Raw genomic sequence first — 23,296 nt, 5'->3', positions numbered from 1 at the left:
TTTAGAGAGACCTGAGTTCTCATTCCAGCCACTCTTACTTTCAAGCTCACCATGGAACCCTATAAACTGTGGAAAGGTAGAGTAATAGCTATGGCACAGGCTCATCATGAGAATTATGTAATTTGATGTATCTGAAAAGTGCCACCAAAAAAAATCAGGCACAGACAGTGTAATTGGCTATCATCAACTACAAATAGTTGCATGTAACTGGGAGGCTTCATTTTCCCGTTTTTGCAGTGATAGTGTTTTAAGGTCTGTAGTCCTCATTGTCCAGAAACTGGAGATCTCATTGACTTTTGGTTTATCACAGCTGCTTACCAGGTTGAGGTCTGAATTTCCTCCCTGTGGAGTTAATTTCCTGCCCACCCTCTGATCCTCTTTGTAGAAACACTTTATGGGTCATTCCTCTGCTGTTCAGGCATTTCTCCCTAGTGAGTGGAGGATGTACATTGAGTGACTACTGAATAGGGTCAGAAGTGTACACTTAGTTGATAGTAACACATTATAGTTAGTATAATCAACACTGCTGATTTATAAATGTGGTTGTGGATGAAAGGGGTAGTCGAAGGACATAAATGTCAATTAAAAGAAAGCTAGAGAATAATCTAGGGACTGTATAACAATGATTTCTTTGGTGAATGATGATTGTGGTTAATAGTACAAATACAAGAAGGTTCCTCTATTAAGGTGCTAAGAATATGGAGATACATGGGAAAAATACAACTAATGTAACATAGACCATAGTTAACAGTAATATTGTAGTATTTTTACAGCAATGACAAAGGTGGAACTGTATCAGTACTAAGGACCAATAATGGGGTTGGTAAAAGGGGATATAGGATTTTTCCTTTTAGAATAATGAAAATGTTCTGAAATGGACTGAGCTGATAACAGCACAATCCTGTGATGAAACTGAGAGCCACTGAGTGTACACTTTCGATGGATCGTATAAGGCAGGGGACTGTATAACACAGTGAACCCCAAGGTGAATGATGGACTGTGGTTAATAGTACAAATATGAGAACATTCTCTCATGAACTATAACAAATATACTGTACTAATACATGGTGTTAATATGGGATGGTTTCTGGGAAAAACACACCAAATATAAGCTATGGACTCTAGATAGTAATATTATGACGATTTTCTTTCATTATTTGTAACACATGTGTCACAATAGCGCAAGGTGGTGGTGGGGTAATGTATGGGAATCCTGTATGATATACATGATTGTTTTGTTAACTTCACAACTTCACAATTTCTCAACTAAAAAAATAATAAAGGAAATGTATACCAAAGATGGCCCTCATAGCAGCTGTGGATCATGCAATAAAGAGAAAAAGAAAAGAAAAACTGGACAGGAGCCTTTGTGGTCTACATTGAATTTGTTTCAAGAGGCAGCTTAGGCTAAAGTTCCAGGTGGAATTTTAGTTTGACCTGTTGCATTTTCCAGTCTGGCAGGCCAAGTAATAACATTGACATCATACTAGTTAAAGGTGGATCATAAGTATTTTATGTTCTTGAATCTGAAACCGTTTTTCAAGTTGTCTTATCCTGACACAGCAGTCAAAGAAATAGGTTACATTTTCGATATCAGAAGTGAGAAATAAAAATGAGTTCCCATTTACGAGATCTGTGCACCAGACACTATAAGTAAGCACTTTACTAAACTCCAATATATTATATCCTTACCTCAGCCTTGTAAGGAAAGTAACATGAGCCTCATTTATTGATGAGAATTTTTTTTTTTTTAATCATAAAACTTGAGACACAAGAGGTGAAGGCACCCAGCAAAAAGCAGAACTGGGAATCTAGCCCAGGTCCATCTGAATGGAATGACCTGTACTGCCTCCATAGTAAATACGGAACATAAGCTATAAATTGATGTCATAACTACATCAGAAACACGAGTTGATGCAGCGGCTTGCTCGGTCGGTAGAGGTGGGGTCTGGCTGCGGACGAGGGGTCGGTCCAGCTTTGGACGAGGGTTCGGTCCCGCTTGGGACGAGGGGTCGGTCCGGCAGCAGACGAGGGGTCGGTCTCACAGGGGTTGCGCGGTTCGGCTGACGGGGTCGCCCGGAGAAGCAGGCGACGAACTGGGGACAAGGGAGGCCAGGCCCTTGTCGGGGGCTCTCAGGACTGGAGGGCGCACGGCAGAAAAACTACCGCGGAGACAAGGTAAACACGCAAGTCCACTTTATTGAGGGAGAGGCAACAGTTTTATAGGGGCTGGGGAAGGCTGATTGGTTGAAGCCACGCCCTGTTCTGATTGGTTGCCGGCAAAAGGTCAGTGGGCGGTACCAGATGGGGGAGGGGTGGTGGTTAGGGATTGGCTGTCACTGTTGCTGGGGGAAGGGGCAGGGTTTAGGGATTGGTGGCTGCTGTTGCTGGGGTGGAGGGCAGACTGGAGTTTCCCGCCCATGCCTGGCTGTTGCTGCTGTGGGGCGGGGGGCAGACTGGATTTTTCCGCCCACGCCTGGCTGTTGCTGCTGTCGGGGGAGGGGAAAAGGGCAGACTGGAATTTTCCGCCCTGCGCCTGCGCAGGGAGAAGGAAGAAGAAGGGTGCCGCCCCACAGGCATCGTGTGGCGCCATCCGGGAGGAGGGGCGGCCGCAGAAGCATGGCTGCCGAGAAGGGGAGACCCGAGGGCTCTCTGCGCCCATGCCGAGCTTCCTTCAGGGGTGGCGGTGGGCCCGACCAACCACCCTATTATGGGGGCAGCGGAATTAGGCCTACTGCGGCTGCTCCCCCGCCAGGCCAGCAAACCACACTTCAGCCCGAGGGGTGACTGCAAGTTGAGGAGGACTAGTGATTCTGACACATAATAGTTATCACTCAATAGCTTGTGTCATGAGGACTTAACTGAGTGCTGGACACAACTCTTAAGTACTTTGTGTTTTCTAATCCTCACAATAACCCAATCTTGTATAAGGGATATAATTATGATTCCCATTTTACTGGTGAGGAAGCAAGCCAGAGAAGTTAAATATTTTACACAGGTCACACAGCTAGTCAGCGGCAGAGACCTCGGCAGGAGCCCAGGTTGTTTTTGTCTCCTGAGAGCTACCTCTCAGGAGCATCAAACTTGGGTGCCAGTCCCATCCCTAAGCCATCTAAAGTGCTGAGAAGGCAGACCTTTCCCACACTAACTTTAGGTTTTCTTCCATGCCAGAGTGGCTATCTTCTCTCATTTCTTTTGAATCATCACTGAAAACTGACTTGGTTCTTCTTACCTCTGGAAAAAAGAATGTAGGATCCTCTCGCCTTTACTACCATTTGGACTTAAGGGACTAGCCAGGTTTTTAAAAGAACTTGATTTCTTTCACCTCTTTCCTTCTTGCATCCCAGAGAAAAACTCTGGTGTATGTGGCTTATAGAACTTCCAGAGCCCTTCTTGTATTTCCAATTGATTCTACATCACTTATTTTTCATCAACTGTCACTTTTGTTATTCTTCACATAATAGCTTTGGAGGAATTCCAAGTCAGCCATTTATTCCCTGGGAGATCCTTACCAAGCTTTCTCCTCTATGAAATAGGAGTAATAACCAGATCTGACATTATGCTAAAAGGAGCAGAGGGAACCTATGTAGGGTCCCTGGCACAGGGCTGATAGGATTGTATGTGAGTTCCCTCTGTCTCAGTTGCTCCTCACCCCTTTCCTACATTAAAGACAGTATAATGTGAGAGGGAAGGAAACTGAATCAGGAACCCAATCTGCCAGGATTTGAGCTCTAGCTCCACTAGCGAGTTCTGTGACCTTGAGCAGTCTACTGAATTTTTCCCATTAAATTACCTTGGCTCTTTTATCAGAAATCAGTTGACCCTGTATCTGGGTCGATATCTCAATTCTCTATTGTGTTCCATCGATCTGTAAGTCTATCCTTATGCCATTACCACAGTCTCGATTACTGTAGCTTTATAATCTTCAAATGAAGTCATGTGACTCTTACAATTTTCTTCTTTTTCAAAATTGTTTGGCTATTCTAAGTCCTTTGCATTTCTATTTAACTAATAGAAACAGTGTGTCTATTTCTAGAAATAAAAGCCTTCTGGGGTTTTAAGGTCATGCTGAATTTATAGATCACCTTGTGAAGAACTGACAATGAAAAAGTTGAGCCTGCCTATCAACAAACATTACAATTTTCCATTTAGGTTTTTTAAAATTTCAGAGACTTTTTTAAAAGTTTTCAGTTTACAAGACTACCATATATTTTAATCTCTTGTAAATTATATTTTCTTAATTTTATTTTCAAATTGTTTATAACTCGTTAGAAATTCAGTTGATTTTTGTACAGTTATCTTGTCTCCTCTGACCTTGCTAAACTCATTATTAGTTCCAGTAGCTTTTTTGTATATTCTTAGGGATTTTCCACACACATCATATCATCTCCAAATAAAGTCAGTTTTACCTCCTTTCAAATTTGGGTTTTTTTTTTCCCCTTGCCCTAACACTGACTAGAACCTTTAGAATGATATTGAATAGAAATGATGAGAGTGAGCATCGTCATCTTGTTCTAGATGTTAGCTCTAGGTTTTTTGCAGGGCCGGTTGAGGAAGTTCTCTATTTCTATTTTGCTGAGAACTTCTTTTATAAAAGGGGGTTGAATTTTTTTAAATGCATTTCCTGCATCTTTTGAGGTGATCATTTCTATTTCTCCTTAATTCTGTTAATATGGTGAAGTACTTGATTTTTGAATGTTATACCAACCTTGTATTCCTAGGAATAACCCCCCCTTGGGGTGTCTTTTTAAATATTTTATTAAAGATTTTTGCCTTTATAATTTGTTTTTCAAGTAATTTATCCATTTCATCTTTGTTGTCAACTGTATTGGCAAAAAACTGTTTCCTGATTTTAATGTTTACAGGCTCGGTAGAGATGTCATCCCTTCTTACTTTTTTGAGATGGATAATTTGTATCTTTTCCCTTTTTCCCTTTAATAGTCTAGCTAGAAGTTTATCAGTTGCATTAATCTTTTCAACAACCAGCTTTTAGGGAGCACATGTGGCTCAAGCAGTTGAGCTCCTGCCTCACACATGGAAGGTCCCAGGTTCGGTTCCTGGTGCCGCCTGAAAAGAACAAAAATGAGTAACAAGTAAAAACAAATGAAAAAACCAAGCCAGAGAGCTGATGTGCCTCAGTGGTTGAATGCTGGCTTCCTACATTAAAGGTCCCTAGTTCAGTCCCCAGCCCCCGGGCCCTAAGAAAAACAACAACAAAAAAAACCCAGCTTTTGGTTTCATTGATTTTTTCCTGTTGTTTCTGATTTCATTGAATTCTGCTTTTTTTATTTCCTTCCCTTCTCCCTTAATTTGTTCTTTTTCTAACTTCATAAAAAGGAACCATGAATAATTTGCTTTTGGCATTTCTTTTCAAAAATAAAATTTTAAATTTCTAAACTTACCAATAAAGCACTACTTCAGCTGCATTACCATATTTTCGTATGTTATGTTTTCATTTACATTGAGTTCTTGTTGCTTCTCTTCAACCTATAAATTAGGAGTTTGTTGTTTAACTTGTAAATAATGGGGTTTTTCCCAGAAATTTTTCTGTTGTTGATTTCTAATTTAATACCATGGTGGTCAGAGAATATATCCTTTCTGATTTTAATCCTTTAAAAATGTATTTATGTTTAATTTATGGCCCACCATGTGCCCTATTTTGGTGAATGTCCCACATGCACTTAAAAAAATGTATAGTCTATGGTTGTAGATCAAGTATTCTTTAGGTGCAATTATATAAAGTTGGTTGATAGGGTTAAGTCTTCCATAGACTTACTGATTTTCTTTTGTTGTCATTTATCTCCAACTCTAATTGTGCATTTATTTTCCCTTTCAGTTATGTCAGTTTTTGTTCCATGTATTTTGACTTTGTGTGTACTTTTCACATTATGTCTTCTTAATGAAGTAACTTTTATTGTTCTTCTCTGTCATTTTATCATACATTCCCTGGTAATGTCCCTTGTTCTGAAATCTACTGTTATTAATATAACTCAAGCTTTCTTAAAATTAGTGATTGCATGGTATATCTTTTTCCCTTCTTTATTTTTAATACATCTATTTCTTTATATTTAAAATGGATTTTTGTAGCTGGCATACAGTTGAGTCTTTTTCTTTTACTGTCTGGTAGTCTCTGCCTTTTAGTTAGAATGTTCTAACCAATTATATTTAGTGCAATTGTTTATATGCTTGGATTTAAGTCTTCTACCTTGCTCGGTTTTTTTCTATTTGTCTTATTTGTTTTATCTTCCTTTTTGCTCTTTTTCTGCCTTCTTTTGGTTTAATTGGGTCTTTTCAGAATTTTATTTTTTATCTCTGTAGCCTTATTAGCTGTTCTGGAGCTCCCTCTTCTCCAGAGCTCTGTTTTAAATGGCAGTTTACTAGGGGAAGGGCAAATCTGGACCCTTTTACTTCTTCATGATCATTACTGGAAAGCTGGACTTACATTTACTACCACCAGATATTTCTCCTCACACCTATATAAATAGAGTGTGCAGTCAGTGAATGTGGTGCCATTTATCATGGCTGGGTCAGTCTAGTAGCCTCTGGGCACCTTCCTATTGGCAGAACATTGAGGGACAGCTCTTGGAGTGATGAGGTGTCAGGCAGCCTGGTATCAGATCCCAGCTGTGCTACATGCATTGTGAGACTTTTGCGAAATCACCTCTCATCCTTGAAAGGACAGAAAAACAACCTAACTTCTTTATAATTTAGGGAGTAAGGGTGTGAAGGGAAATTGGGGTCATGGTAAAACCACAGACTCTGCTGAGTCAGAATACCCAGGTTCATGGACTGTGTCTCCTATACTTCTTAGAATCAGCCCTGGTAATCATCATCTACCATGGTAACAATGATGACTAAATGAGAGAACATAAGCATGTGGCATGTGCTCCAACATAGTCCTCAGAAGAAGTTAACCGAGTCCATGCGAGAGATCATAGGTTATTCTGTTGCTATAAAGTAAAGCAAAACCTTTAACAGGACTTCCTTCTTCTTACTATTTCCCTGTCATTTGATACTCTCTGTTTTGCTTTTAATTGCCTTTTGGGTTTAAGCTAGAGAAGGAGATGATATGCCTTACTCCCCAGAAAGGGTAAGCCTTAACTCCAGTACCCCATTTAACCACAGGAAGGTGCAGTTTGTCAGTAACTAATGAATGGCCTTTCGAGTTTGCATATCATGCCACTTTTAGTTCCCCATTTGAGGTCTGGTCCTCTGGAATTTGTTCAGGAGAGGAAGTGTAGTGTAGTGAAAAGTTTTTCCACTGATTTATACCACTTTAGCCAGGGTACATCAGAAACACTTTAATTTCAGGGAAATCGATAATCCACCACCAAGAGAGGTTGTATATAAGCCCAACAAAACCCTCCTTCTAATGTTCTGTAACTAAGAGTTTCCACCCCATTTCCTTGACTGCTCTCTAATGTGGTCAGTCACTCATCTTCAGTTATCCTGGGAATGTCCATTGTCAGGAATTCTTATGTCCAATACAGGCATATCATTTTCACCTGGAAGCCCCCAGTTCTGCCCGTAAGACTTTTCCATGCTTTAGAAAAAGACTGGGGTAAAGGGTGGCCATTTCAGATGATAAACAAAGAATACCCAGAAAGGAGCAGTCTCCTTTATCAGATGATGAGAACAAACTGCAAAGCTTGGTTGATGAAAAAGAGGAAATATTGAGAATGAGGAGAAAGAAAACCAAAGTTTTCTGTTGCTATTAATAGTAAAGACAGATACCTTTTATTGAGTGTTCATGTATGCCAGGCAATAGACTGAATACTTTTCATGCCTTATCCTTAGATGAAGAGCCTAAAAAACACAGGAAGTTTGTGTGTAGTACAAGTGACACGTGGTCTGTCCGGTGTTGAACATAGTTGTCCTAGCCACTGCCCAGCAGAACTGTGCAGGAAAATAGGCCAGGCATTGATGCATGAGTATAGTTTATGTTCTGATGTGACCTTGTGCATATCCTTTCCTGTATATGGATCACAGTTTCCCCATCATCTAAAAATGGGATTGTACTGAGTAATTCAAACCCCTTCTGATTCTCAATTCTTGTGTATCTTGAATATATGTGTTCCAGGCTGAGGAAAAGGCAGATGCACTGAATAAGGAGTTGCTTATGACCAAACAGAAGTTGATTGATGCAGAAGAAGAGAAGAGGCGGTTGGAAGAAGAATCTGCTCAGGTAAGGGGAACTTTGCTCCTCCTCCACATCCCTGTATGGATTGCAAATGCTTGAGGATTGATTCGCAATTCAGCTGATGTCTTCATGTTCACACTGGAGAACCAGAGACAGCTGGCTTCAGTTTCTCTCTAAAGGCTCTTTTCATTTACTGTGAAAGTATTATGGTTCTTAATAATTAAAGCCTAGGAAGAGACAAAGGGTCAATGCCCATCTTTTATGGGGACAGGAGAAATTCCTGTGTATCAGTATCTGAGTGTAACAAGAAGAGGATTAGCATTTCTGCACAAGGAAAGCAGATATATCTGGCTCTTCCTCCTCTACTGGTCCTCTGGCATCTTCCCCATGGAGCAAACTCTGAGCCCACTCTCCACAGTCACTAGAGACACAGACCTGCAGCCACAGGCAGAGCTGTGGGTGCTGTGCGCCCTTGAGTGAGCACCTCTTCCCTCTCCCACCTGTGGTTTTCCATGTTGATAAACGCTCCCAGTCTCTGTCAGGACTGCCTGAGGTAAGAGATGGCAAAACACTTTCTAAATAAACTCTGAAGGGCGGAAGGCCCAATCTGAAATGGGGTTTAAGATTTTCAGAAGTTATTGACTATTCTTTCTCTATCTGAGCATCAACAACAGGGGATCAGTGCTCCTGAGAATAAAGGAAGGAAGAAAAGTGAATTAGAGTCTTTCCAGAATTACATCAGGCACTCTTTGGAAAGACCCGCTCTAAGCAATTAGTTTCAGAACTTCCTCTATTTTTTTCCTTAAACTATTCCCATTTGCTTTTCCATGTGTGCAGTTAAAAGAAATGTGCCGTCGGGAACTTGACAAGGCAGAATCTGAGATTAAAAAAAATAGTTCTATCATCGGTGACTACAAGCAGGTGGGTCCCATGTACCCTGGGATTGGACTTTGTACTCTGGGTGCCTTGGATGAAATGCATGCCCTCCAAATGTATTCCCAAATACTTAAAACACTCTGCTTCCCATAATTGGCATTGACAAATTATTTCACTTCATTAGACAAGCTACTTCACTTCTCTGATTTTCAACTGTAAAATAAGGAAAATGATCTTGATCTTGTAGGACTGCTCTGAGGATTCAACAAGATCATGGTTGCAGGGTGTCTGGCAAAGTGCCTGGCATAGCGAATGCACTTAATAAATCAAAGTCACAGTATGTTCTTGGGAGCATTTCACTTTCAGAATTATGGATGTCTGTTTTCTTATAGGTCGTATAATATAGAACCATTTCTTTCCTTGACTGGTTGGGTTTTAAGAACAGAACTGAAATGGTCTTGTTCCTTTCTACAACTGGGTCTTTTGCCAGCCCATGAGTCTGATAATTCTCCATGACATTTGCTGAGTGTGGTGCTTACGGGTTCTCACACATCCAAGGCCAGTGGATGCAGAGGTGGTAGTTGGAGAAACCTCTGCACATCCATCAATTCCACATCCCCTTCCTGTGCAATAGCAGCCTATCTTTTATTATGTAATTTCTGCTTAGCATATTCAAGCTTCCATTCTAGAATTTATCCTGAACCTAAATTATGTGAATGATTATATTGCTCAGGAAACTGCTTTATGTTTTTTTAGATTTGCTCTCAATTGAGTGAAAGATTGGAGAAGCAACAGACAGCTAATAAAGTGGAAATTGAGAAAATTCGGGTAAGTCCTTCAATCTCCCTTTATCAAAGACATTTTATACTACCTAGTTCACTTTATGACTATATTCAGCAGAACAGATTTTGGGAGGATGCAATTTTACCCTGATTTGAAAAGTAAGATAAGCCAACAGGTACTGACCAGAGAGCCTGGCTCACTATTGGCAATTAATGTTATGCCTGTCTTCCAGAAGTGAATACAGACTAGACTAAAGGTGCTCTGGCTTTAGACCTCAGAGTACAAGTGATAACAGAGCTTCTCCAGGATTTCTAAATGCTGTCACTATGGTAGTTGATCACTGCAGTGCACTGAAGGGCCAGACTGAGGTAAAGGAATCTTGAAAATAATGGATTTTGCTTCAGATGAGGGTGCAGAGCCAGGATCATGGGCTATGATTTGTCATTTCCTATCGTTTTGCCGAACAGAGAAACCCCTCACATGAACTCTTTCCTTCTGCTATAATGGATCCAAACACAATGAGAAGGAATGGTAATACTTCCTATGTGGTTTATAAAATGTGTTTGGTGGGTTTTGTAACTTGGTGCTTTCTTCCCTTGAGCCATACCTGTATTAGAATACTTGTCAAATTTTATTAAGATGAGCAAATTACTGAAAAATGTTCCACTAATTTAGAGGACAGGAATGTGAAAAAGTACCTAAGTCAAAGGTATATTCTTATGGCCTTTTTTTTCACAGAGCAACATTGGGCTGGGGGGGTGTCTATGGAACAAGATTATACCTGTCCTCCATCATAATTACTGTTTAACCAGGAATGTCTATTCTAAAATTAGTAAGCTCATTGCAGAAAATTTTGAAAATAAGAAAAAAATAACTTTAAATCCCATTACTCACAGATAATATCACTTCTGATGTTAATACTTGGTGTATTTTCTTTCAGACTTTGTTCTGTGTTTACCTTTAACATATGAAATTTCATTTATTCTCAGATATGTGTTTTGTTTTTTCCCCACATTTATAGCTCTGTAAGTTGAGACACTTTTTATAATGGAGGGCTTTTAGTGATTTAATTGGTAAAATTTTTTCTTGGAGAAACATCAAATAATGGTGCTTCTTACCATCAATGCTGGTAAGAAATACAGTATATATTTTATTTTTGACCACTTTGCATCTTGTTTCTTTCACCCAGCACTTTTATTCCCATATTTAAAAAAAAATTTTTTTAACTGCTTAGAGGTTGGATACTTTCTTGTATAAGTATAGCACAATATACTTCATTGCTCCCCAATTGTTGAACTGTTTTTTCCTCCTTTTCTTCTGTCTCTAATTCTACAATGAAAATCTTTGTACAGAAATTTTTATCTAGGCACTGCTTCTTCATTTTTTTAGCATACATTTTTTGAAGTAAGATTACTGGGTCAATACTTCACATTTTATTGGTTTTGGTTTATAATACCAGGTGTCTTTCTCAATTATGTACCACTTTACAATGACAGCAAAGATTTTCAGAAGCTGTAGTGCTCAACTTAGAAGCCATCTCTTAGATATCTTGGCTTCCCCCAAAAGGGTGATGTTCACACCATCTTTAAGGGCCCATTTCTTTTTTGGTCCTTCATGTCTCACGTTCACTTTCAGCAAAAAGTGGATGACTGTGAGCGCTGCCGGGAATTTTTCAACAAAGAAGGGCGTGTAAAAGGCATCTGTTCAAGCAAGGAGGTTTTAGATGAGGACACAGATGAAGAGAAAGAGATGCTTAAGAACCAGCTGAGAGAGATGGAACTTGAACTGGCACAAACCAAGCTCCAGTTGGTGGAAGCTGAGTGTAAGATACAGGTAATAGCCATGGGTTCTGGGCCCCAACCCTGATGAGCAAAATGCTATCTCTGCTATTGGTACAATGGGACTAAGACACACACATGTGGGCTAGATTCCTGATGTGGTCTGAGCACCCTGGAAATCATCTTAGGATTTTTTCCCTTTTTAAACTTTGACCATAAGCCTTCATGGGTAGAAGCCCAGTATTTATTACCAGTGAATTTCTAGTCAGTATTTGGCCTGTCCTAAGGATTGGACTTTGTCATATTGAGAATTATCCACAAAACTTGGAATCTTTCTGGTGGAGCAGAAGGGAATATGCTTTCAAGTCACAAGTACATTGCCAAAACTCATTGACTTTACATTAGTTACGTAACCTCTCTCTCAAATGCAGATGATGAGTCCCTATCTGATAGCGTTATTTGGAGGACTAAAAAGAACACATGGAAAGGGCTCAGCACAGTGCCTTGCTTCTAGTGAGGGCTTCATAAACATGAGGTTTTATACCCCAACTCCAATAACTAATTAGCTTTATGACCTTGAGCCCATTACTTAATTTGAGCCTCCATCCCTGATGAAGAATTGGGGCTATTTGGTCATCCTTCTACTACTGCCCTTGCTGGTTTCATAAGCACCAACACTTGGCTCAACATAGGCATCAAATGCTCTTTGTGGAAGGACAGCGTTCAGGACTAAAGCTTAGGGCCTGTGGTCTCCCTCATTCGCACACATTCACTGGGCATCTGCTCTTTGCCAGGCCCTGTTCTAGGTGCTGGGACTGCAAAGCTAAGACATGGCTTGTGTGACTGTCCAGGACAATCAGGAAAGGCATCACCAAGGTAGCAGTATGTGAGCTGTGATCAAAGGCTGAACAGGGGGTTGCCAGCTGCAGAAGAGAAAGAACAGTGAGCATTCCAGGCGGAGGGAGTGGCATGTTCAGCAGCACAAAGGGATGGGCCTGCCCTGTTAGGAAACCTCAGTAAATTCTTTCCATGCAGGGGTGGAGGTGGGCAGTAAGGCTGGAAAGAGTAGGTGGGTCCAGAATTGTGAAAGATTTTTGTTGGAAATTAATGATATAGTCAGAGCTAAATAAAGCATTGGCTGTCTGCCTGGTGTTCAGTGGGTGGACACAAGAGGGAAATGCTAAAGTAGGGAACTGTTTTAATAAATAGACTAGGCAAGAAATGAGGAGGCCTTGACTAGGGAAGTTCCCAAATCTTTAGGCTTCTCAGACCTTTCTACGCCAATTTGAGATTGGGTTAATTTCCAGAGGCCTCTCGAGAGTAAATAGACTGCATTCTTGCCTTGGCTCACCTATGGGGAGGCAGTGTCATTGGCATGAGAAGCCAGCATCCTCATGTGCATTGTTCCTTTTGCAGGACTTGGAGCACCATTTAGGCCTCGCCCTCAATGAGGTACAAGCAGCCAAGAAGACATGGTTTAACCGAACACTGAGCTCCATAAAGACGGCAACTGGGGTTCAAGGCAAAGAGACTTGCTGAGAATATCTGCTGCCTCCAGACACCTTCAAAAAAAAAACAAAAAAACACGACACCTTTTGTTGCCTTCTTTGGCCAGATGTGTGATTCTGTGACATGTCCCAGGACCAGAATGTACCTAAGTCAAATCCATAGAAGCATGTTGGTAGGTCGCTGGACCAGACCTCATGAAGTAGGCAGCCTCTGGGGCAGGGCTCTCCTAACTACTGATACTAACAGGCCTGCTAACTCAGCTGATGCTCTGGACACTCCCAGAAAACACTCCTTGGTATGACCTTCCAGGCCTTTTCTCAGTGTAGGACACCACTTTATTCAGCCCAAAGGCTGAGTTTACATTATCAGAGTTTGGGGATCCTTTGGTCTGTTTTTTTTTTTAAACCTTTAATCTTTTATATATATGTAGGGGGAAGCTGTGGATCAGTAATCAACTGATTATCTGCTTCAGTGTCAGCAGAGGGTCCCCCTGGTAGACATGGAAAAGCACTTTGTTTTAAATAGGAGGGTTTCATGGTTGCAGCTGAAGCCGCCTAGTCTTGTTAAACTATACAATGCACAGTTTTTGGTTTGGTATTATTCACGTTTCTGATCAATTCTATGCAACTCTCATAGTTCCTGTTGATTTTTTTAGCATTAGCTGCCAAAATAATTGTACAGTGCTGGGTTGGGTGACTTGACTGAGCCTGGATTAATCATAACATGGACAAATCTTATTTTGCTTAATGTGTCATGTATATACATATATATATATATAAATATCTTTTCCCAGTATACCCATTTGACAGTGTTTAAATCCCAGACTCTAGGACTGCTGATCTGCACAATTCAATTATGTGGTCATTTGGGCATTTAATTTCATTCAAGATTTGTTGGGCTCTGCTCTCCTCCCTGTTGTCACTGAAGCTTAGAAAAGCTGTCTCACTCAAGTTTCCAAATGTTTTCGCACAGCAGGTCACATAAGTGAGAAAGACACTGAGCTGTGTGTTTGTATAAATGTGCATACATGCAGGATGCACATACTGAGGGGCACTGTTGTCCTGGCCTGTGTCCCCTCTCTGCCTGCCCAGTCCCTTCTGTTCTGTCTGTGGCTCTGGGCCCTCCCCAGAGTATGGCTGGGTGTGGATCCTACTGTTTGATGAGTTGCAAGTTCTCACTTCAAAGCCCCTTTTTTAAAAAGAAAAAAAAATTTGACTTTTAATTTATATAGCGATATGCTGAATTAAGCTGTCTCACAGTTAATTCTGTCGTGTTCTCTGTGTGCAGCATGGAGGTAGCTGGTTACAAGAGGCACTGGTTTGTATATAAAGACATTTGAGTTCTTTTGTATCTCTTCTCTTGTTGGCTGTACTAATGCTTCCTGAGGTCATCTGTGATAAGGGAGGTAACAACAAGTGGCATCCTTCTCCCCTAAAACTATCCCCTCTGCCGCTTTGTGTCTTTCTTGTTCAGTTACTGAAACAACTGTAGGCCCATCTAATACTAGGTGTGTGGACATTGTGCTAGGGTAGTTTGTGTGTCAACTTTATGAACTGAAATATAAACCAGTAAAATTGTATTACTATTTCTTTTGTTGGTTTTATTTTAACAACCATATTCATTAAATATTTTTGGTACAAACAGTGTTTGCTTTGTAAAGACTAGTTTTATCACCATGTGCTCCTTTCCCTCACCCTTTTCCCCCTCTCCCCCTAATACACAAGTGGAATCAGATCACCCCCTTGGTACTGTCAGAGAAGTCTGTGTACACTCCAGCAATGCCTTGCCATTTAGACAGCTAACAAGTGCCTGACCATGTAGGACAAGAGAAGACACAGGTTTTGTCCTTTGGGAGACTGATAGCTACATGTTAATTCTGAGCATTGCCCCTATCTTAGAAATAAAGTGCTGTGGTAACAGGGGTTAGACTCTGTTTTTGTGTTTGCAGTTTAGGGAAGTCATACAGGAGATAAGAGGCCTTGAAAGACAAAAGCCTTGCCAGGCAGAGAGAGAAAGGAAATTCTGGGCCCCAAAATGTTAATGTGCAGGAGAAATAGCTGCACTATAGAAGGCAGTTGGGAGTACCCGAAGGCCCAGTTGTGCTCTGCTAAGAGTTTTAGGAAAAGTGGCTGCATGGGCAGATACATCCTTTAGAAAGCAATCTACTCAGTGGTGGTCCTCCCACATTGCTGCATGGTAGGGATGAGGCTCCCAGGCCCTCTACTGCTCTTTTCATTCCCAGCTTGCCCTCTTCTCTGCAGCAGCAGCAGCAGAATGATGTTTCCCCAATCTACCCATGCCCAGCCCTTAAAGGAAAGCAGGCTGAGATGCAGACCACTGGCTTCCTTTCAAGTCTGCAGGAAGGAGGAAAGATCCTAAGTGGTGAAGGGCCCATCTTCTCTCCCACAGGCTGGAGGGCATATTTCTGGGGTCCACACTCAGAATAGCAAGGGCAAGAGTCCAGAAGGGCCAGCCTGCTCAAGGCCATTCCAATCCTGAGATCCCTTTATTCAGTAGTGTAGGGATTCAGCAGAAATCCTCAACCCCCTACTGTTGTGCCCTGGCCCAGAGACAGTACATGTACCAGTCAGTTCTGGCATGTAGGTTTAAAATTACTCAGATAAGTTCCTGCTGTCAGGGAGGTCCCTTGGTGACACTGAGACCAAGATTGAGAGTAATAATTATAACACTGTAGGATAAGTGCTGTAACTGGTATATAGGAACCTGTGGGAACAGGGAAGGTATGTGTCATCACAAAGGCAATGAAGTGGTAGGGACACCACTGATTTGCACTGACAACTAGGCAATTTACTGGGTAGAGAAGCAGAAGGGGACAGTATTTTGAATGGAAGAAATGGTAGTTAACAGTGGTGGGCATGAGGACTGATGAGAAGTGAAATGGGATAATTAGACTGGAGCCATGCCAAGGAGTCTGAAGGCGATGGGAAATCACTGGAGAGCTTTGAGCCAATCTGCATTTTGGGAAATTCCCTGTCACTCCTTTAGGAAGAAAGATTGGGAGAAAGAACAACAACTAGAGTTTGAGCAGAGGTGATAGTGAAGGAGATGAAGTGAAAAAGGGGCCAGATTTGAGAAAAACTAGAGAGTCACCCCCAACTTGGTGAGAGAGAAAGAGCGTGCCAGGAAAATCAACTGAGCACTGGGTTGACGAATTTGAGATAATCTGGTACATACACATTGGGATACCCAGACTAAGAAGCTCAGCAGTTGTGTGGGCAAGAGGGTTTATGCATCTTGACACCATTTGAGTCTGGGTAGTTCTCTGCTGTAAGGGACTGTCCTGTACAACGTAACTGTTCAGCAGCATCCCTGGCCTCTTCCCACTAGAGGCCAGGAACACGCTTTTCCCCACCCCCAGCTGTCACTACCAAAAATGTCTACAGATATTGCTGAACATTTCCTAGAGGGCAAAATCGCCCCTTGGTTGAAAAGCACTGCTCTAGCTTGAAGCTGTGGGAGTGGATGAGACTGTCTAGGGATGGTACAGATTAAGTGAGGGCTAGATGCTTAGGATTCAAGGGAGAAAAGAGGAGAGAGTAGAGAGAATGGAGTAATAAGGCTGTCAACTTTGGGTAAGGGCAGGACTACTGAAGGCTCTTTGGATTCGGCCATTAGAGGGTTGCCGTGGCTGGCTGAGAGCAGACTGAGGTTGGTGGGATGCAGTGCAGAAGCCAGATTGCAGGAAGTCGAGGAGTGGGAGGTGAGGAAGCAGAGGCAGCAAGGGTAGATTTTAAGAACACTTGCTGTGAAGGGAAGTGGGAAAAGAAGGTGGGTGGTTGGAGGGAAAAGAGCAAAGAGCATTGAGGCCTGTTTCTGAGACACCCAGATTCCTGATATGTGACCCTGCACGCATTTCTTCCCTGACAACTCAGAGCTGTTCACAAGGGCAGTGGAAAGCCTGACAGGCTGAGGTCCTGCTGCAGCCTGTACTCATCTCCTCCAGAGTCTCGTTAATAATTCTCAAGGGGAAGGTAGCAGCTGCAAGTGAAAGGCAGGCACAGTGTGGCTGAAAAGTCTTCCCAGGACTGCTGTCTTCGCATCTGTTCTGAATCCCATGTCCCAGTGGACATCAGAGGATGAGCCACGGTCAGACAAGTGAAGGAAAGAAAAGTCCACATGAGCTAAATAACCACCACTTGCAGCTCAGGAAGTGACCAACAGTTATGAAGAACAGCCTATGCGGAGAGGAGAGCAGTGGGTGACGTGGGCCCCTCCTGGCCTGGGAGGGTCAATTACCTTTCAGAGCCTACATACACCCCATTCATTGTGTGGTGGCCGTTTAAGGGATTACAGTGCCTCACTTGCTCAGATACATGCCTGTTTCTGAAACTGAAATTGAAACCCTATTTGGTTTCATTTGGGGATGATGAGATAACGGGAGATGAAGACAGACTTGAGGATTAGAACCAGACAGAATGAGATGTTTGCTCCTAGAACAAAATGACTTAGCACTGAGTTCTCTACCCTTCCCCACTTTAAAGGTGAAGAAATTAGGGCCTATAGGATCCTGAACTGCCCATGCCACTCAGCTGGGAATGTTAACTCAGACCCGACCCCCAGTAACCAGCTGGGCTCCTGCTTTAAAATAACCTTTTGGTTATTTTTCATTACAAAACAGCATATATGGGAACACACAGCCAAGATCCTGGATTCAGAGCCAGGCCAAGGACCCTGGATGCACATGTCACTTGAGAAAGCCACTTAACCTAACAACTTCTCCTTACCTAGGCAGTGGGTTTGATGCCTAGCTCATAGGGGTTCCCGAGCTACTGTTAAGCTCCTCATGCATTTTTCTCCCTACAATCATTAGAGAACTATTAGTCACTTAAGTGGTACTACTCCCAGGTTCAAAATTAAAGTGAAAGCCTTGCCCATTTGTGCACATCTGGGATTTCTGTCTTATCTACCACATACCACCATCTCCACTTTCTCCCTCAAGGTCTCAAGAGCAGGAAGAACAATGCTACCTTCCCTGACTCCCCTCAGTGCCTACTCAACAAGCCATCCTGAGGGCTAAGCCCTGTGCCAATTGTGGACAAGCAAGCCTCTTCCCTTTCCCCTCAAGCTGAGAAAGACAAACCAAACCTGTGCACAAGGTTTGGGAGCAGGGCACTTGGGGACGGGACAGCAACAGGCCTGGCCAGCTCTTCCATCATTCAATTCTAGGGTGGCTATAAATCCAAACTGACAGTGTGCAGAGAGTATGAGGGACCCCAAGTTATAAAGCGAGGCTGAAACACCCCCGCCTTTGTCCCCACAGTTCTTCACTTACCTGGAGGGCAAGGGCAGCTGGCCCTGACCTGGCTCCCTCTAGGGCCACCTTCCCAGACTGGTTCCATCTTCTTTTCCTCATTCATCTGGGAGGGGTGAAGCCTCACTGGTCTCCAGCTCTCCAGGTTACAAGGGCAGCTTGAGTTTAGGGACCTTACAGGGTGCAGCAGGAGCAGGAGGAAGAGCTAGGGTTTGGATTCTAATTCCTGCTGCCACTGAACTGCTATGTGCCCTTGGGCAAGTCATTTTGTCTCTGAGCCTTAGTTTTCTTATCTGTAACATGTGGGTCAATGCTAACCCTAGGGAAAGGGGATGAGGATTGAAAGTGCTGTATGTGAAAGGTACCATTAAATTCTAAGGTTTAGGATTGAGCCTTCACTCAGCATTTCTAACTCACCGCATCAGGGTGTCAGGATTCAAGTTACATGTTGAGTAAACTTTTTCTACCAGTAGCAGAGATCTGTGAGTTTTAAGAACCACAAACAAGGATATGAATTAGGCGCTGGCTCCCCCACCTGAACCACCGGCCACCATCAGGAGCCATGCTGCTCCCTTCACGCTTTCTCAGGCCCTCATCCCTTTGCATGAAGGGAAGTCCCATGACATGGACTGAGCTGGAAAGTCATAAGAGCCAGGAAAGGGGTGGGAGGCTGCACTTGAATCTTTGATCTAATTCAGATCCTTCACTTAACAGAGAAAGTCCTACACAGAACAGTTCAGCTTATTGCTGTTTTAAGACAGAAGCTTTTATTTTTATTCATCCAAATGGGGAAAATGCAACATGTCAGGGCATTACAAACAAACGGCAGCAGCCAGACAAAAGGGACAAGAGGGTCGGTCTATGGCAGAGTCCAACATACTCAGTACGGAGGAGCCACAGTGTGGGCGCTGCCTGCGGAGGTCGGGGCAGCAGGGTCCCTTTGGATGAAGGCCAGGCATCCCTGGGCGAGGAACTGGTGACAGTCCACACATGGAGGCGGAGGCGGCGGCGGCAGCTGCTGCTTCAACAACGTTGGAGGTTTAAAGTTCAGAGTCCTACATGTAATCATTGCCCCAGCGAAGAAGGACAATTCATGGTGGTTGCGTTTTTCCAGTTAATTTGGTAACGTAATACACAACAAAGTTATTGCCAAGGACTTTGCACTGTAAATACACTATTGACACTCGTATATTCAGAAAAACACAGTAAATAGATTTCTAAAATGTAACCTGACCATCACCACACTACAGTTACAGCCAGGAGTCCTATGTCATGTGTGTAACCGTGCAGTAGGGAAAGGTTTTCTACCCACAACTAGACTCAACTTTCTCTGAGCCTCTTGAATCTCCCATTCTGGGTTAAAGAAGGGCTATGGCTGAGCCGGGTCACCTCATTCCTTAGTGAGGGAACCCCTTTTTGAACTGCCCAGGGCTTCAAGTCTAGACTGGTTAACTGGTACTCTCCATCCCAAACAATGAGTTCTGCTGGGAGAAGCGAGTCTTATAGGTCCTTCTCCATGAATACCACACAGTAGGTAGACCAGGACACATTGGCTTGAGTCGGTGGCACCAACAGGCTAAGCGAGGCTCCAGGCCAGCCCCTTCCTGGCCTACCCTGCCAAGAGCACCTTTGGGAGCAGGTCCATCAGCCTCACCATTCCCAGAAGTGCCTTTGCTCTAATTATGGCTACCTAAGTAGACCTGTCTTCTCTTGAGGATGTAACTGGGTTCTGACCAGCCACTTATAGAGACCAAAGATTCAGTAAATAACAGGTCAGAACTGGGCAGTGGGGGCAGGGTGAAAGGAAGGCCTGAGTTCAAAGATGCTTTGGGGGAAACAGGATAAATGCTACTGAAGGCTAAAGAATATGAAGTATGCCCAAAGAAAGAAGCTCCTAACTCATTAGAAGATAAGCAGGGCAAAGTTAGGGGGAGTCTTGCCTAGACCAAGCATTCACTTTGCCTTCTCCAACCCTGGTGTGTAGAAAAGGAAGTCCAGCTGGAAGCTGGAGGTACAGCTTGCAAGGCACAGAAAGTTGGGCCCCTAGTTAAGGGCCTTCAAGATGCCTGCAATTTGGTTCCCCATCTTAGTTTTTAAAAATAAGCCACCTCCCACATGGCCACTGCAGGTCCCATCTCTGAAAAACCACCATATTAAGTGAGCAAGGGAAAAGCACTCAATACCCTCTCTCTCTTCCCACTCCAGAAATAAGGACTATAGAATGTACCCTGCCTGACAGGAGGGATAGCTAAGCAAGAAGTGAGACCATGGTTAGAGGAAGGGATGCAATGTATTTCTGGCATAATATCAGGCAAAAGAGGTATCTCTGGAACCAGGGCTTTCCTGGCTAACTTCCAATTCATACCTCATGCAAGGGTTGCTGTCACTACTTCAGGGGTCAAGACTGCAGCCTGAGGGAGCCAGTGAGATGAGTTACACAAGGAGGCTTAGAAAGTTCTGAGTGTGTCAAGAAAACAAGTGTATCTGGACCGATGTGTCTTACCTCTGACTCACTAGATCAGAAGCCTCCTCAAGTCCAGGAAACGTTTGTGAGCAGCAGGAAGAGGAGAGAGCATAAGCTATGCACAAAAGAGGGAGAAAGAAGCTAAAAACTTAAAATGCAACTTTCTAAATTACAAGTGGAGAGGAAAGCTCTTAAAAACAGTCTTCCTAGACATCTGAAACTCCTATCCCTATCCTTGATTTATCTCCTTGAATGGTAAAGAAGGAAAATAAGAATTCTGATTCCTAGAGAAGCAGGAATACTTAAAGTCAAAAGAGGGAAGCAGACTTGGCCCAGTGGATAGGGCGTCTGCTTACCACATGGGAGGTCCGTGGTTCAAACCCCGGGCCTCCTTTACCCGTGTGGAGCTGGCCCATGCGCAGTGCTGATGCACACAAGGAGTACTCTGCCACGCAGGGGTGTCCCCGCATAGGGGAGCCCCACGCGCAAGGAGCACGCCCCGTAAGGAGAGCCACCCAGAGCGAAAGAAAGTTCAGCCTGCCTAAGAATGGCGCCGCACACATGGAGAGCTGACACAGCAAGATAACACAACAAAAAGTAACACAGATTCCCGTGCCGCTGACAACAACAGAAGCGGACAAAAGAAGAACACGCAGCAAATGGACACAGAGAACAGACAACTGGGGTGGGGGGAGGGTGCAGAAGGGGAGAGAAACAAAATCTATAAAGTCAAAAGAGAATTTTCTAACCATGTTCTCTTTACCTAAGCAGGAAAATGAGACAGACAGGACAGCCTGGCCTGGGCAAGGCCCTAGCTCTGTGAGTGACTTCTGGTACCTGATAGACACAAGTTTCCCTGTGAGGCTGGAGCCACAGCAGGACTCGGCTGCCTAATGACAGGCAACACCAGGCCGAAGGGACAAACACCACCTTCTTTACCAGATCTCTGTGACAGGTTCATGTTCGTCATTTCCCCTTCCCTGAACCCAGAAACAACCCTAGAAAATGAATGAAGGTTCCTTTTCATAAAAGAGAAGTTACACATCTAGTGCAGAGTCTGAAAGCCACCCTGCACTCCCAGGAGAGACAAGCCCAGCTGGTAAAATCCAAGAGATGTACACCTCCCCCCACCAAGAGGAGGAGCCAGACAAGCCTAAAGACAGCAGCCAGCATGCGTCACAGGCACACAGTTTCTCAATGGTCCTTTTTCCTTCCACAACCTTCACCTGCTTCTCAGAGATTACAAAACAACTTCACTGAGAGCAAGCAGCATCCAGTTCCCTAAGTATATACAGTCATTTCCTGCCCATGCACCCACCCGCCACCTTGAGTCATCCTCCCACTGGAAGACTGCTCCCCTAGGGCTTGGTGGGAGTCAGCCAGCTGGGCACACCTCCCGGGGCTCTCCCCACACCTGTTCCAACTCACCTCCGGCCTCAGTACCCAGAGGACAAGAAGCCTCCAGAAGCTAGGTGGAAGCTGATTCACAGTGGTGGGCTGCTAGCCCTACTTCTATCTCCTGCCAGCATAATGTGACTGTAAGAATTGCACTGGGGAGAGCCATGGGTGGAGTCTGGTGTAATAACCACTTCCCAGCTGTGTGATCTTGGACAATGCCTTCCCTTCTCTGAGCTGCATGGGCTCTTCACTTCTTCCCACAGGGCTTCTGGGGATTAAATGAAGTGGCATCTGTGCAGGCATCTGTATGCCTTCTTTCTCCAGCCCTCCTGGTCCTGCCATGGCACCCCCTATGCTCCTGTTGCTACACATTAAGCAACCGCTCCCAGTTTTTGTTCATGTTAAAGGAAAATGCTGGTATCTAGAGCCATCCCTAGCACTCACAGATGCTTCCTTCAACCTGCCTGGGGTTTCTCTTTGAAGAATATGAAGAACTATATATATTTATAGTTGTTCCAACTATGCTGAGCCCACTTTGGGCCAGGCATCATGTCTGACCTAACCTTAGTCTACCAAGAGAAGGCCCAGCCTAGAGCAACTTTTGATGCACTGGAGCAGCATTTGTGCTTCTACCAGTTATGCACATGCATCTTGCATTACTAGTTCATAGGCTTCTTGAGGGTACATATAGACCACCATCTTTCTCCTCTGAAGGCCTTCCCTGTTAGTTGCATCTAGAAACATGCAGAGAGAAAGAAAATACAGGCACCACCATTTCCTCAGACACGCCCTAAAGAACAGACTAGAAGAAGCAGTTTGCAGGCCCCTACAGTTCCTGATGGGCACTGGGGTCTCCAGACCCAGGGCTGGGTACCATCAGGCCTACCCCTCCCACTCAGCCCAGGAATGAAGCCAGGCCTGTGAAGTCTCATCCCTGCTTCTGCAGCCCCTCTGCTGCAGCCCCGTCAGCTTCCCTCATTCCTCACCTGGCCATTCATGACAGCCTATTCCTCACCAGCTTCCTGCCTCTAGTCTTCCCCCATCACCTGTTCAAATTGATCCTCTAGAAGTCTCCC

The 23,296-nt window shown here is 43.7% G+C and overlaps 2 protein-coding genes across 13 annotated transcripts in view; one reads left to right on the top strand and one right to left on the bottom strand.

The window, feature by feature from the left end:
* Nucleotides 1–14,732, top strand: part of RABGAP1 (RAB GTPase activating protein 1) — a 206,333-nt gene extending 191,601 nt beyond the window's left edge. For 7 of the 9 annotated variants that reach the window (XM_071217011.1, XM_071217010.1, XM_004463430.5 and 4 more), the window contains 5 exons: nt 8,081–8,185; nt 8,978–9,061; nt 9,773–9,844; nt 11,435–11,632; nt 12,994–14,732. In XM_071217011.1, coding sequence (XP_071073112.1) covers nt 8,081–8,185; nt 8,978–9,061; nt 9,773–9,844; nt 11,435–11,632; nt 12,994–13,116 — 582 coding nt within the window. In that variant the 3' untranslated portion in view covers nt 13,117–14,732. Of the gene's footprint in view, nt 1–8,080; nt 8,186–8,977; nt 9,062–9,772; nt 9,845–11,434; nt 11,633–12,371; nt 12,520–12,993 lie in introns of all 9 variants that reach the window. The other 2 variants (XR_002797731.3, XR_002797732.2) reach the window with 2 other exon arrangements.
* Nucleotides 1–23,296, bottom strand: part of STRBP (spermatid perinuclear RNA binding protein) — a 196,893-nt gene that overhangs the window by 9,007 nt on the left and 164,590 nt on the right. The gene's annotated exons all lie outside the window — the stretch shown is intronic.

Source organism: Dasypus novemcinctus, chromosome 8, assembly GCF_030445035.2.
Source record: "Dasypus novemcinctus isolate mDasNov1 chromosome 8, mDasNov1.1.hap2, whole genome shotgun sequence".
Classification (NCBI taxonomy): domain Eukaryota; kingdom Metazoa; phylum Chordata; class Mammalia; order Cingulata; family Dasypodidae; genus Dasypus; species Dasypus novemcinctus.
Note: the sequence above shows the minus strand (reverse complement) of the source record. Positions and strands in the feature narration are given on the sequence as shown.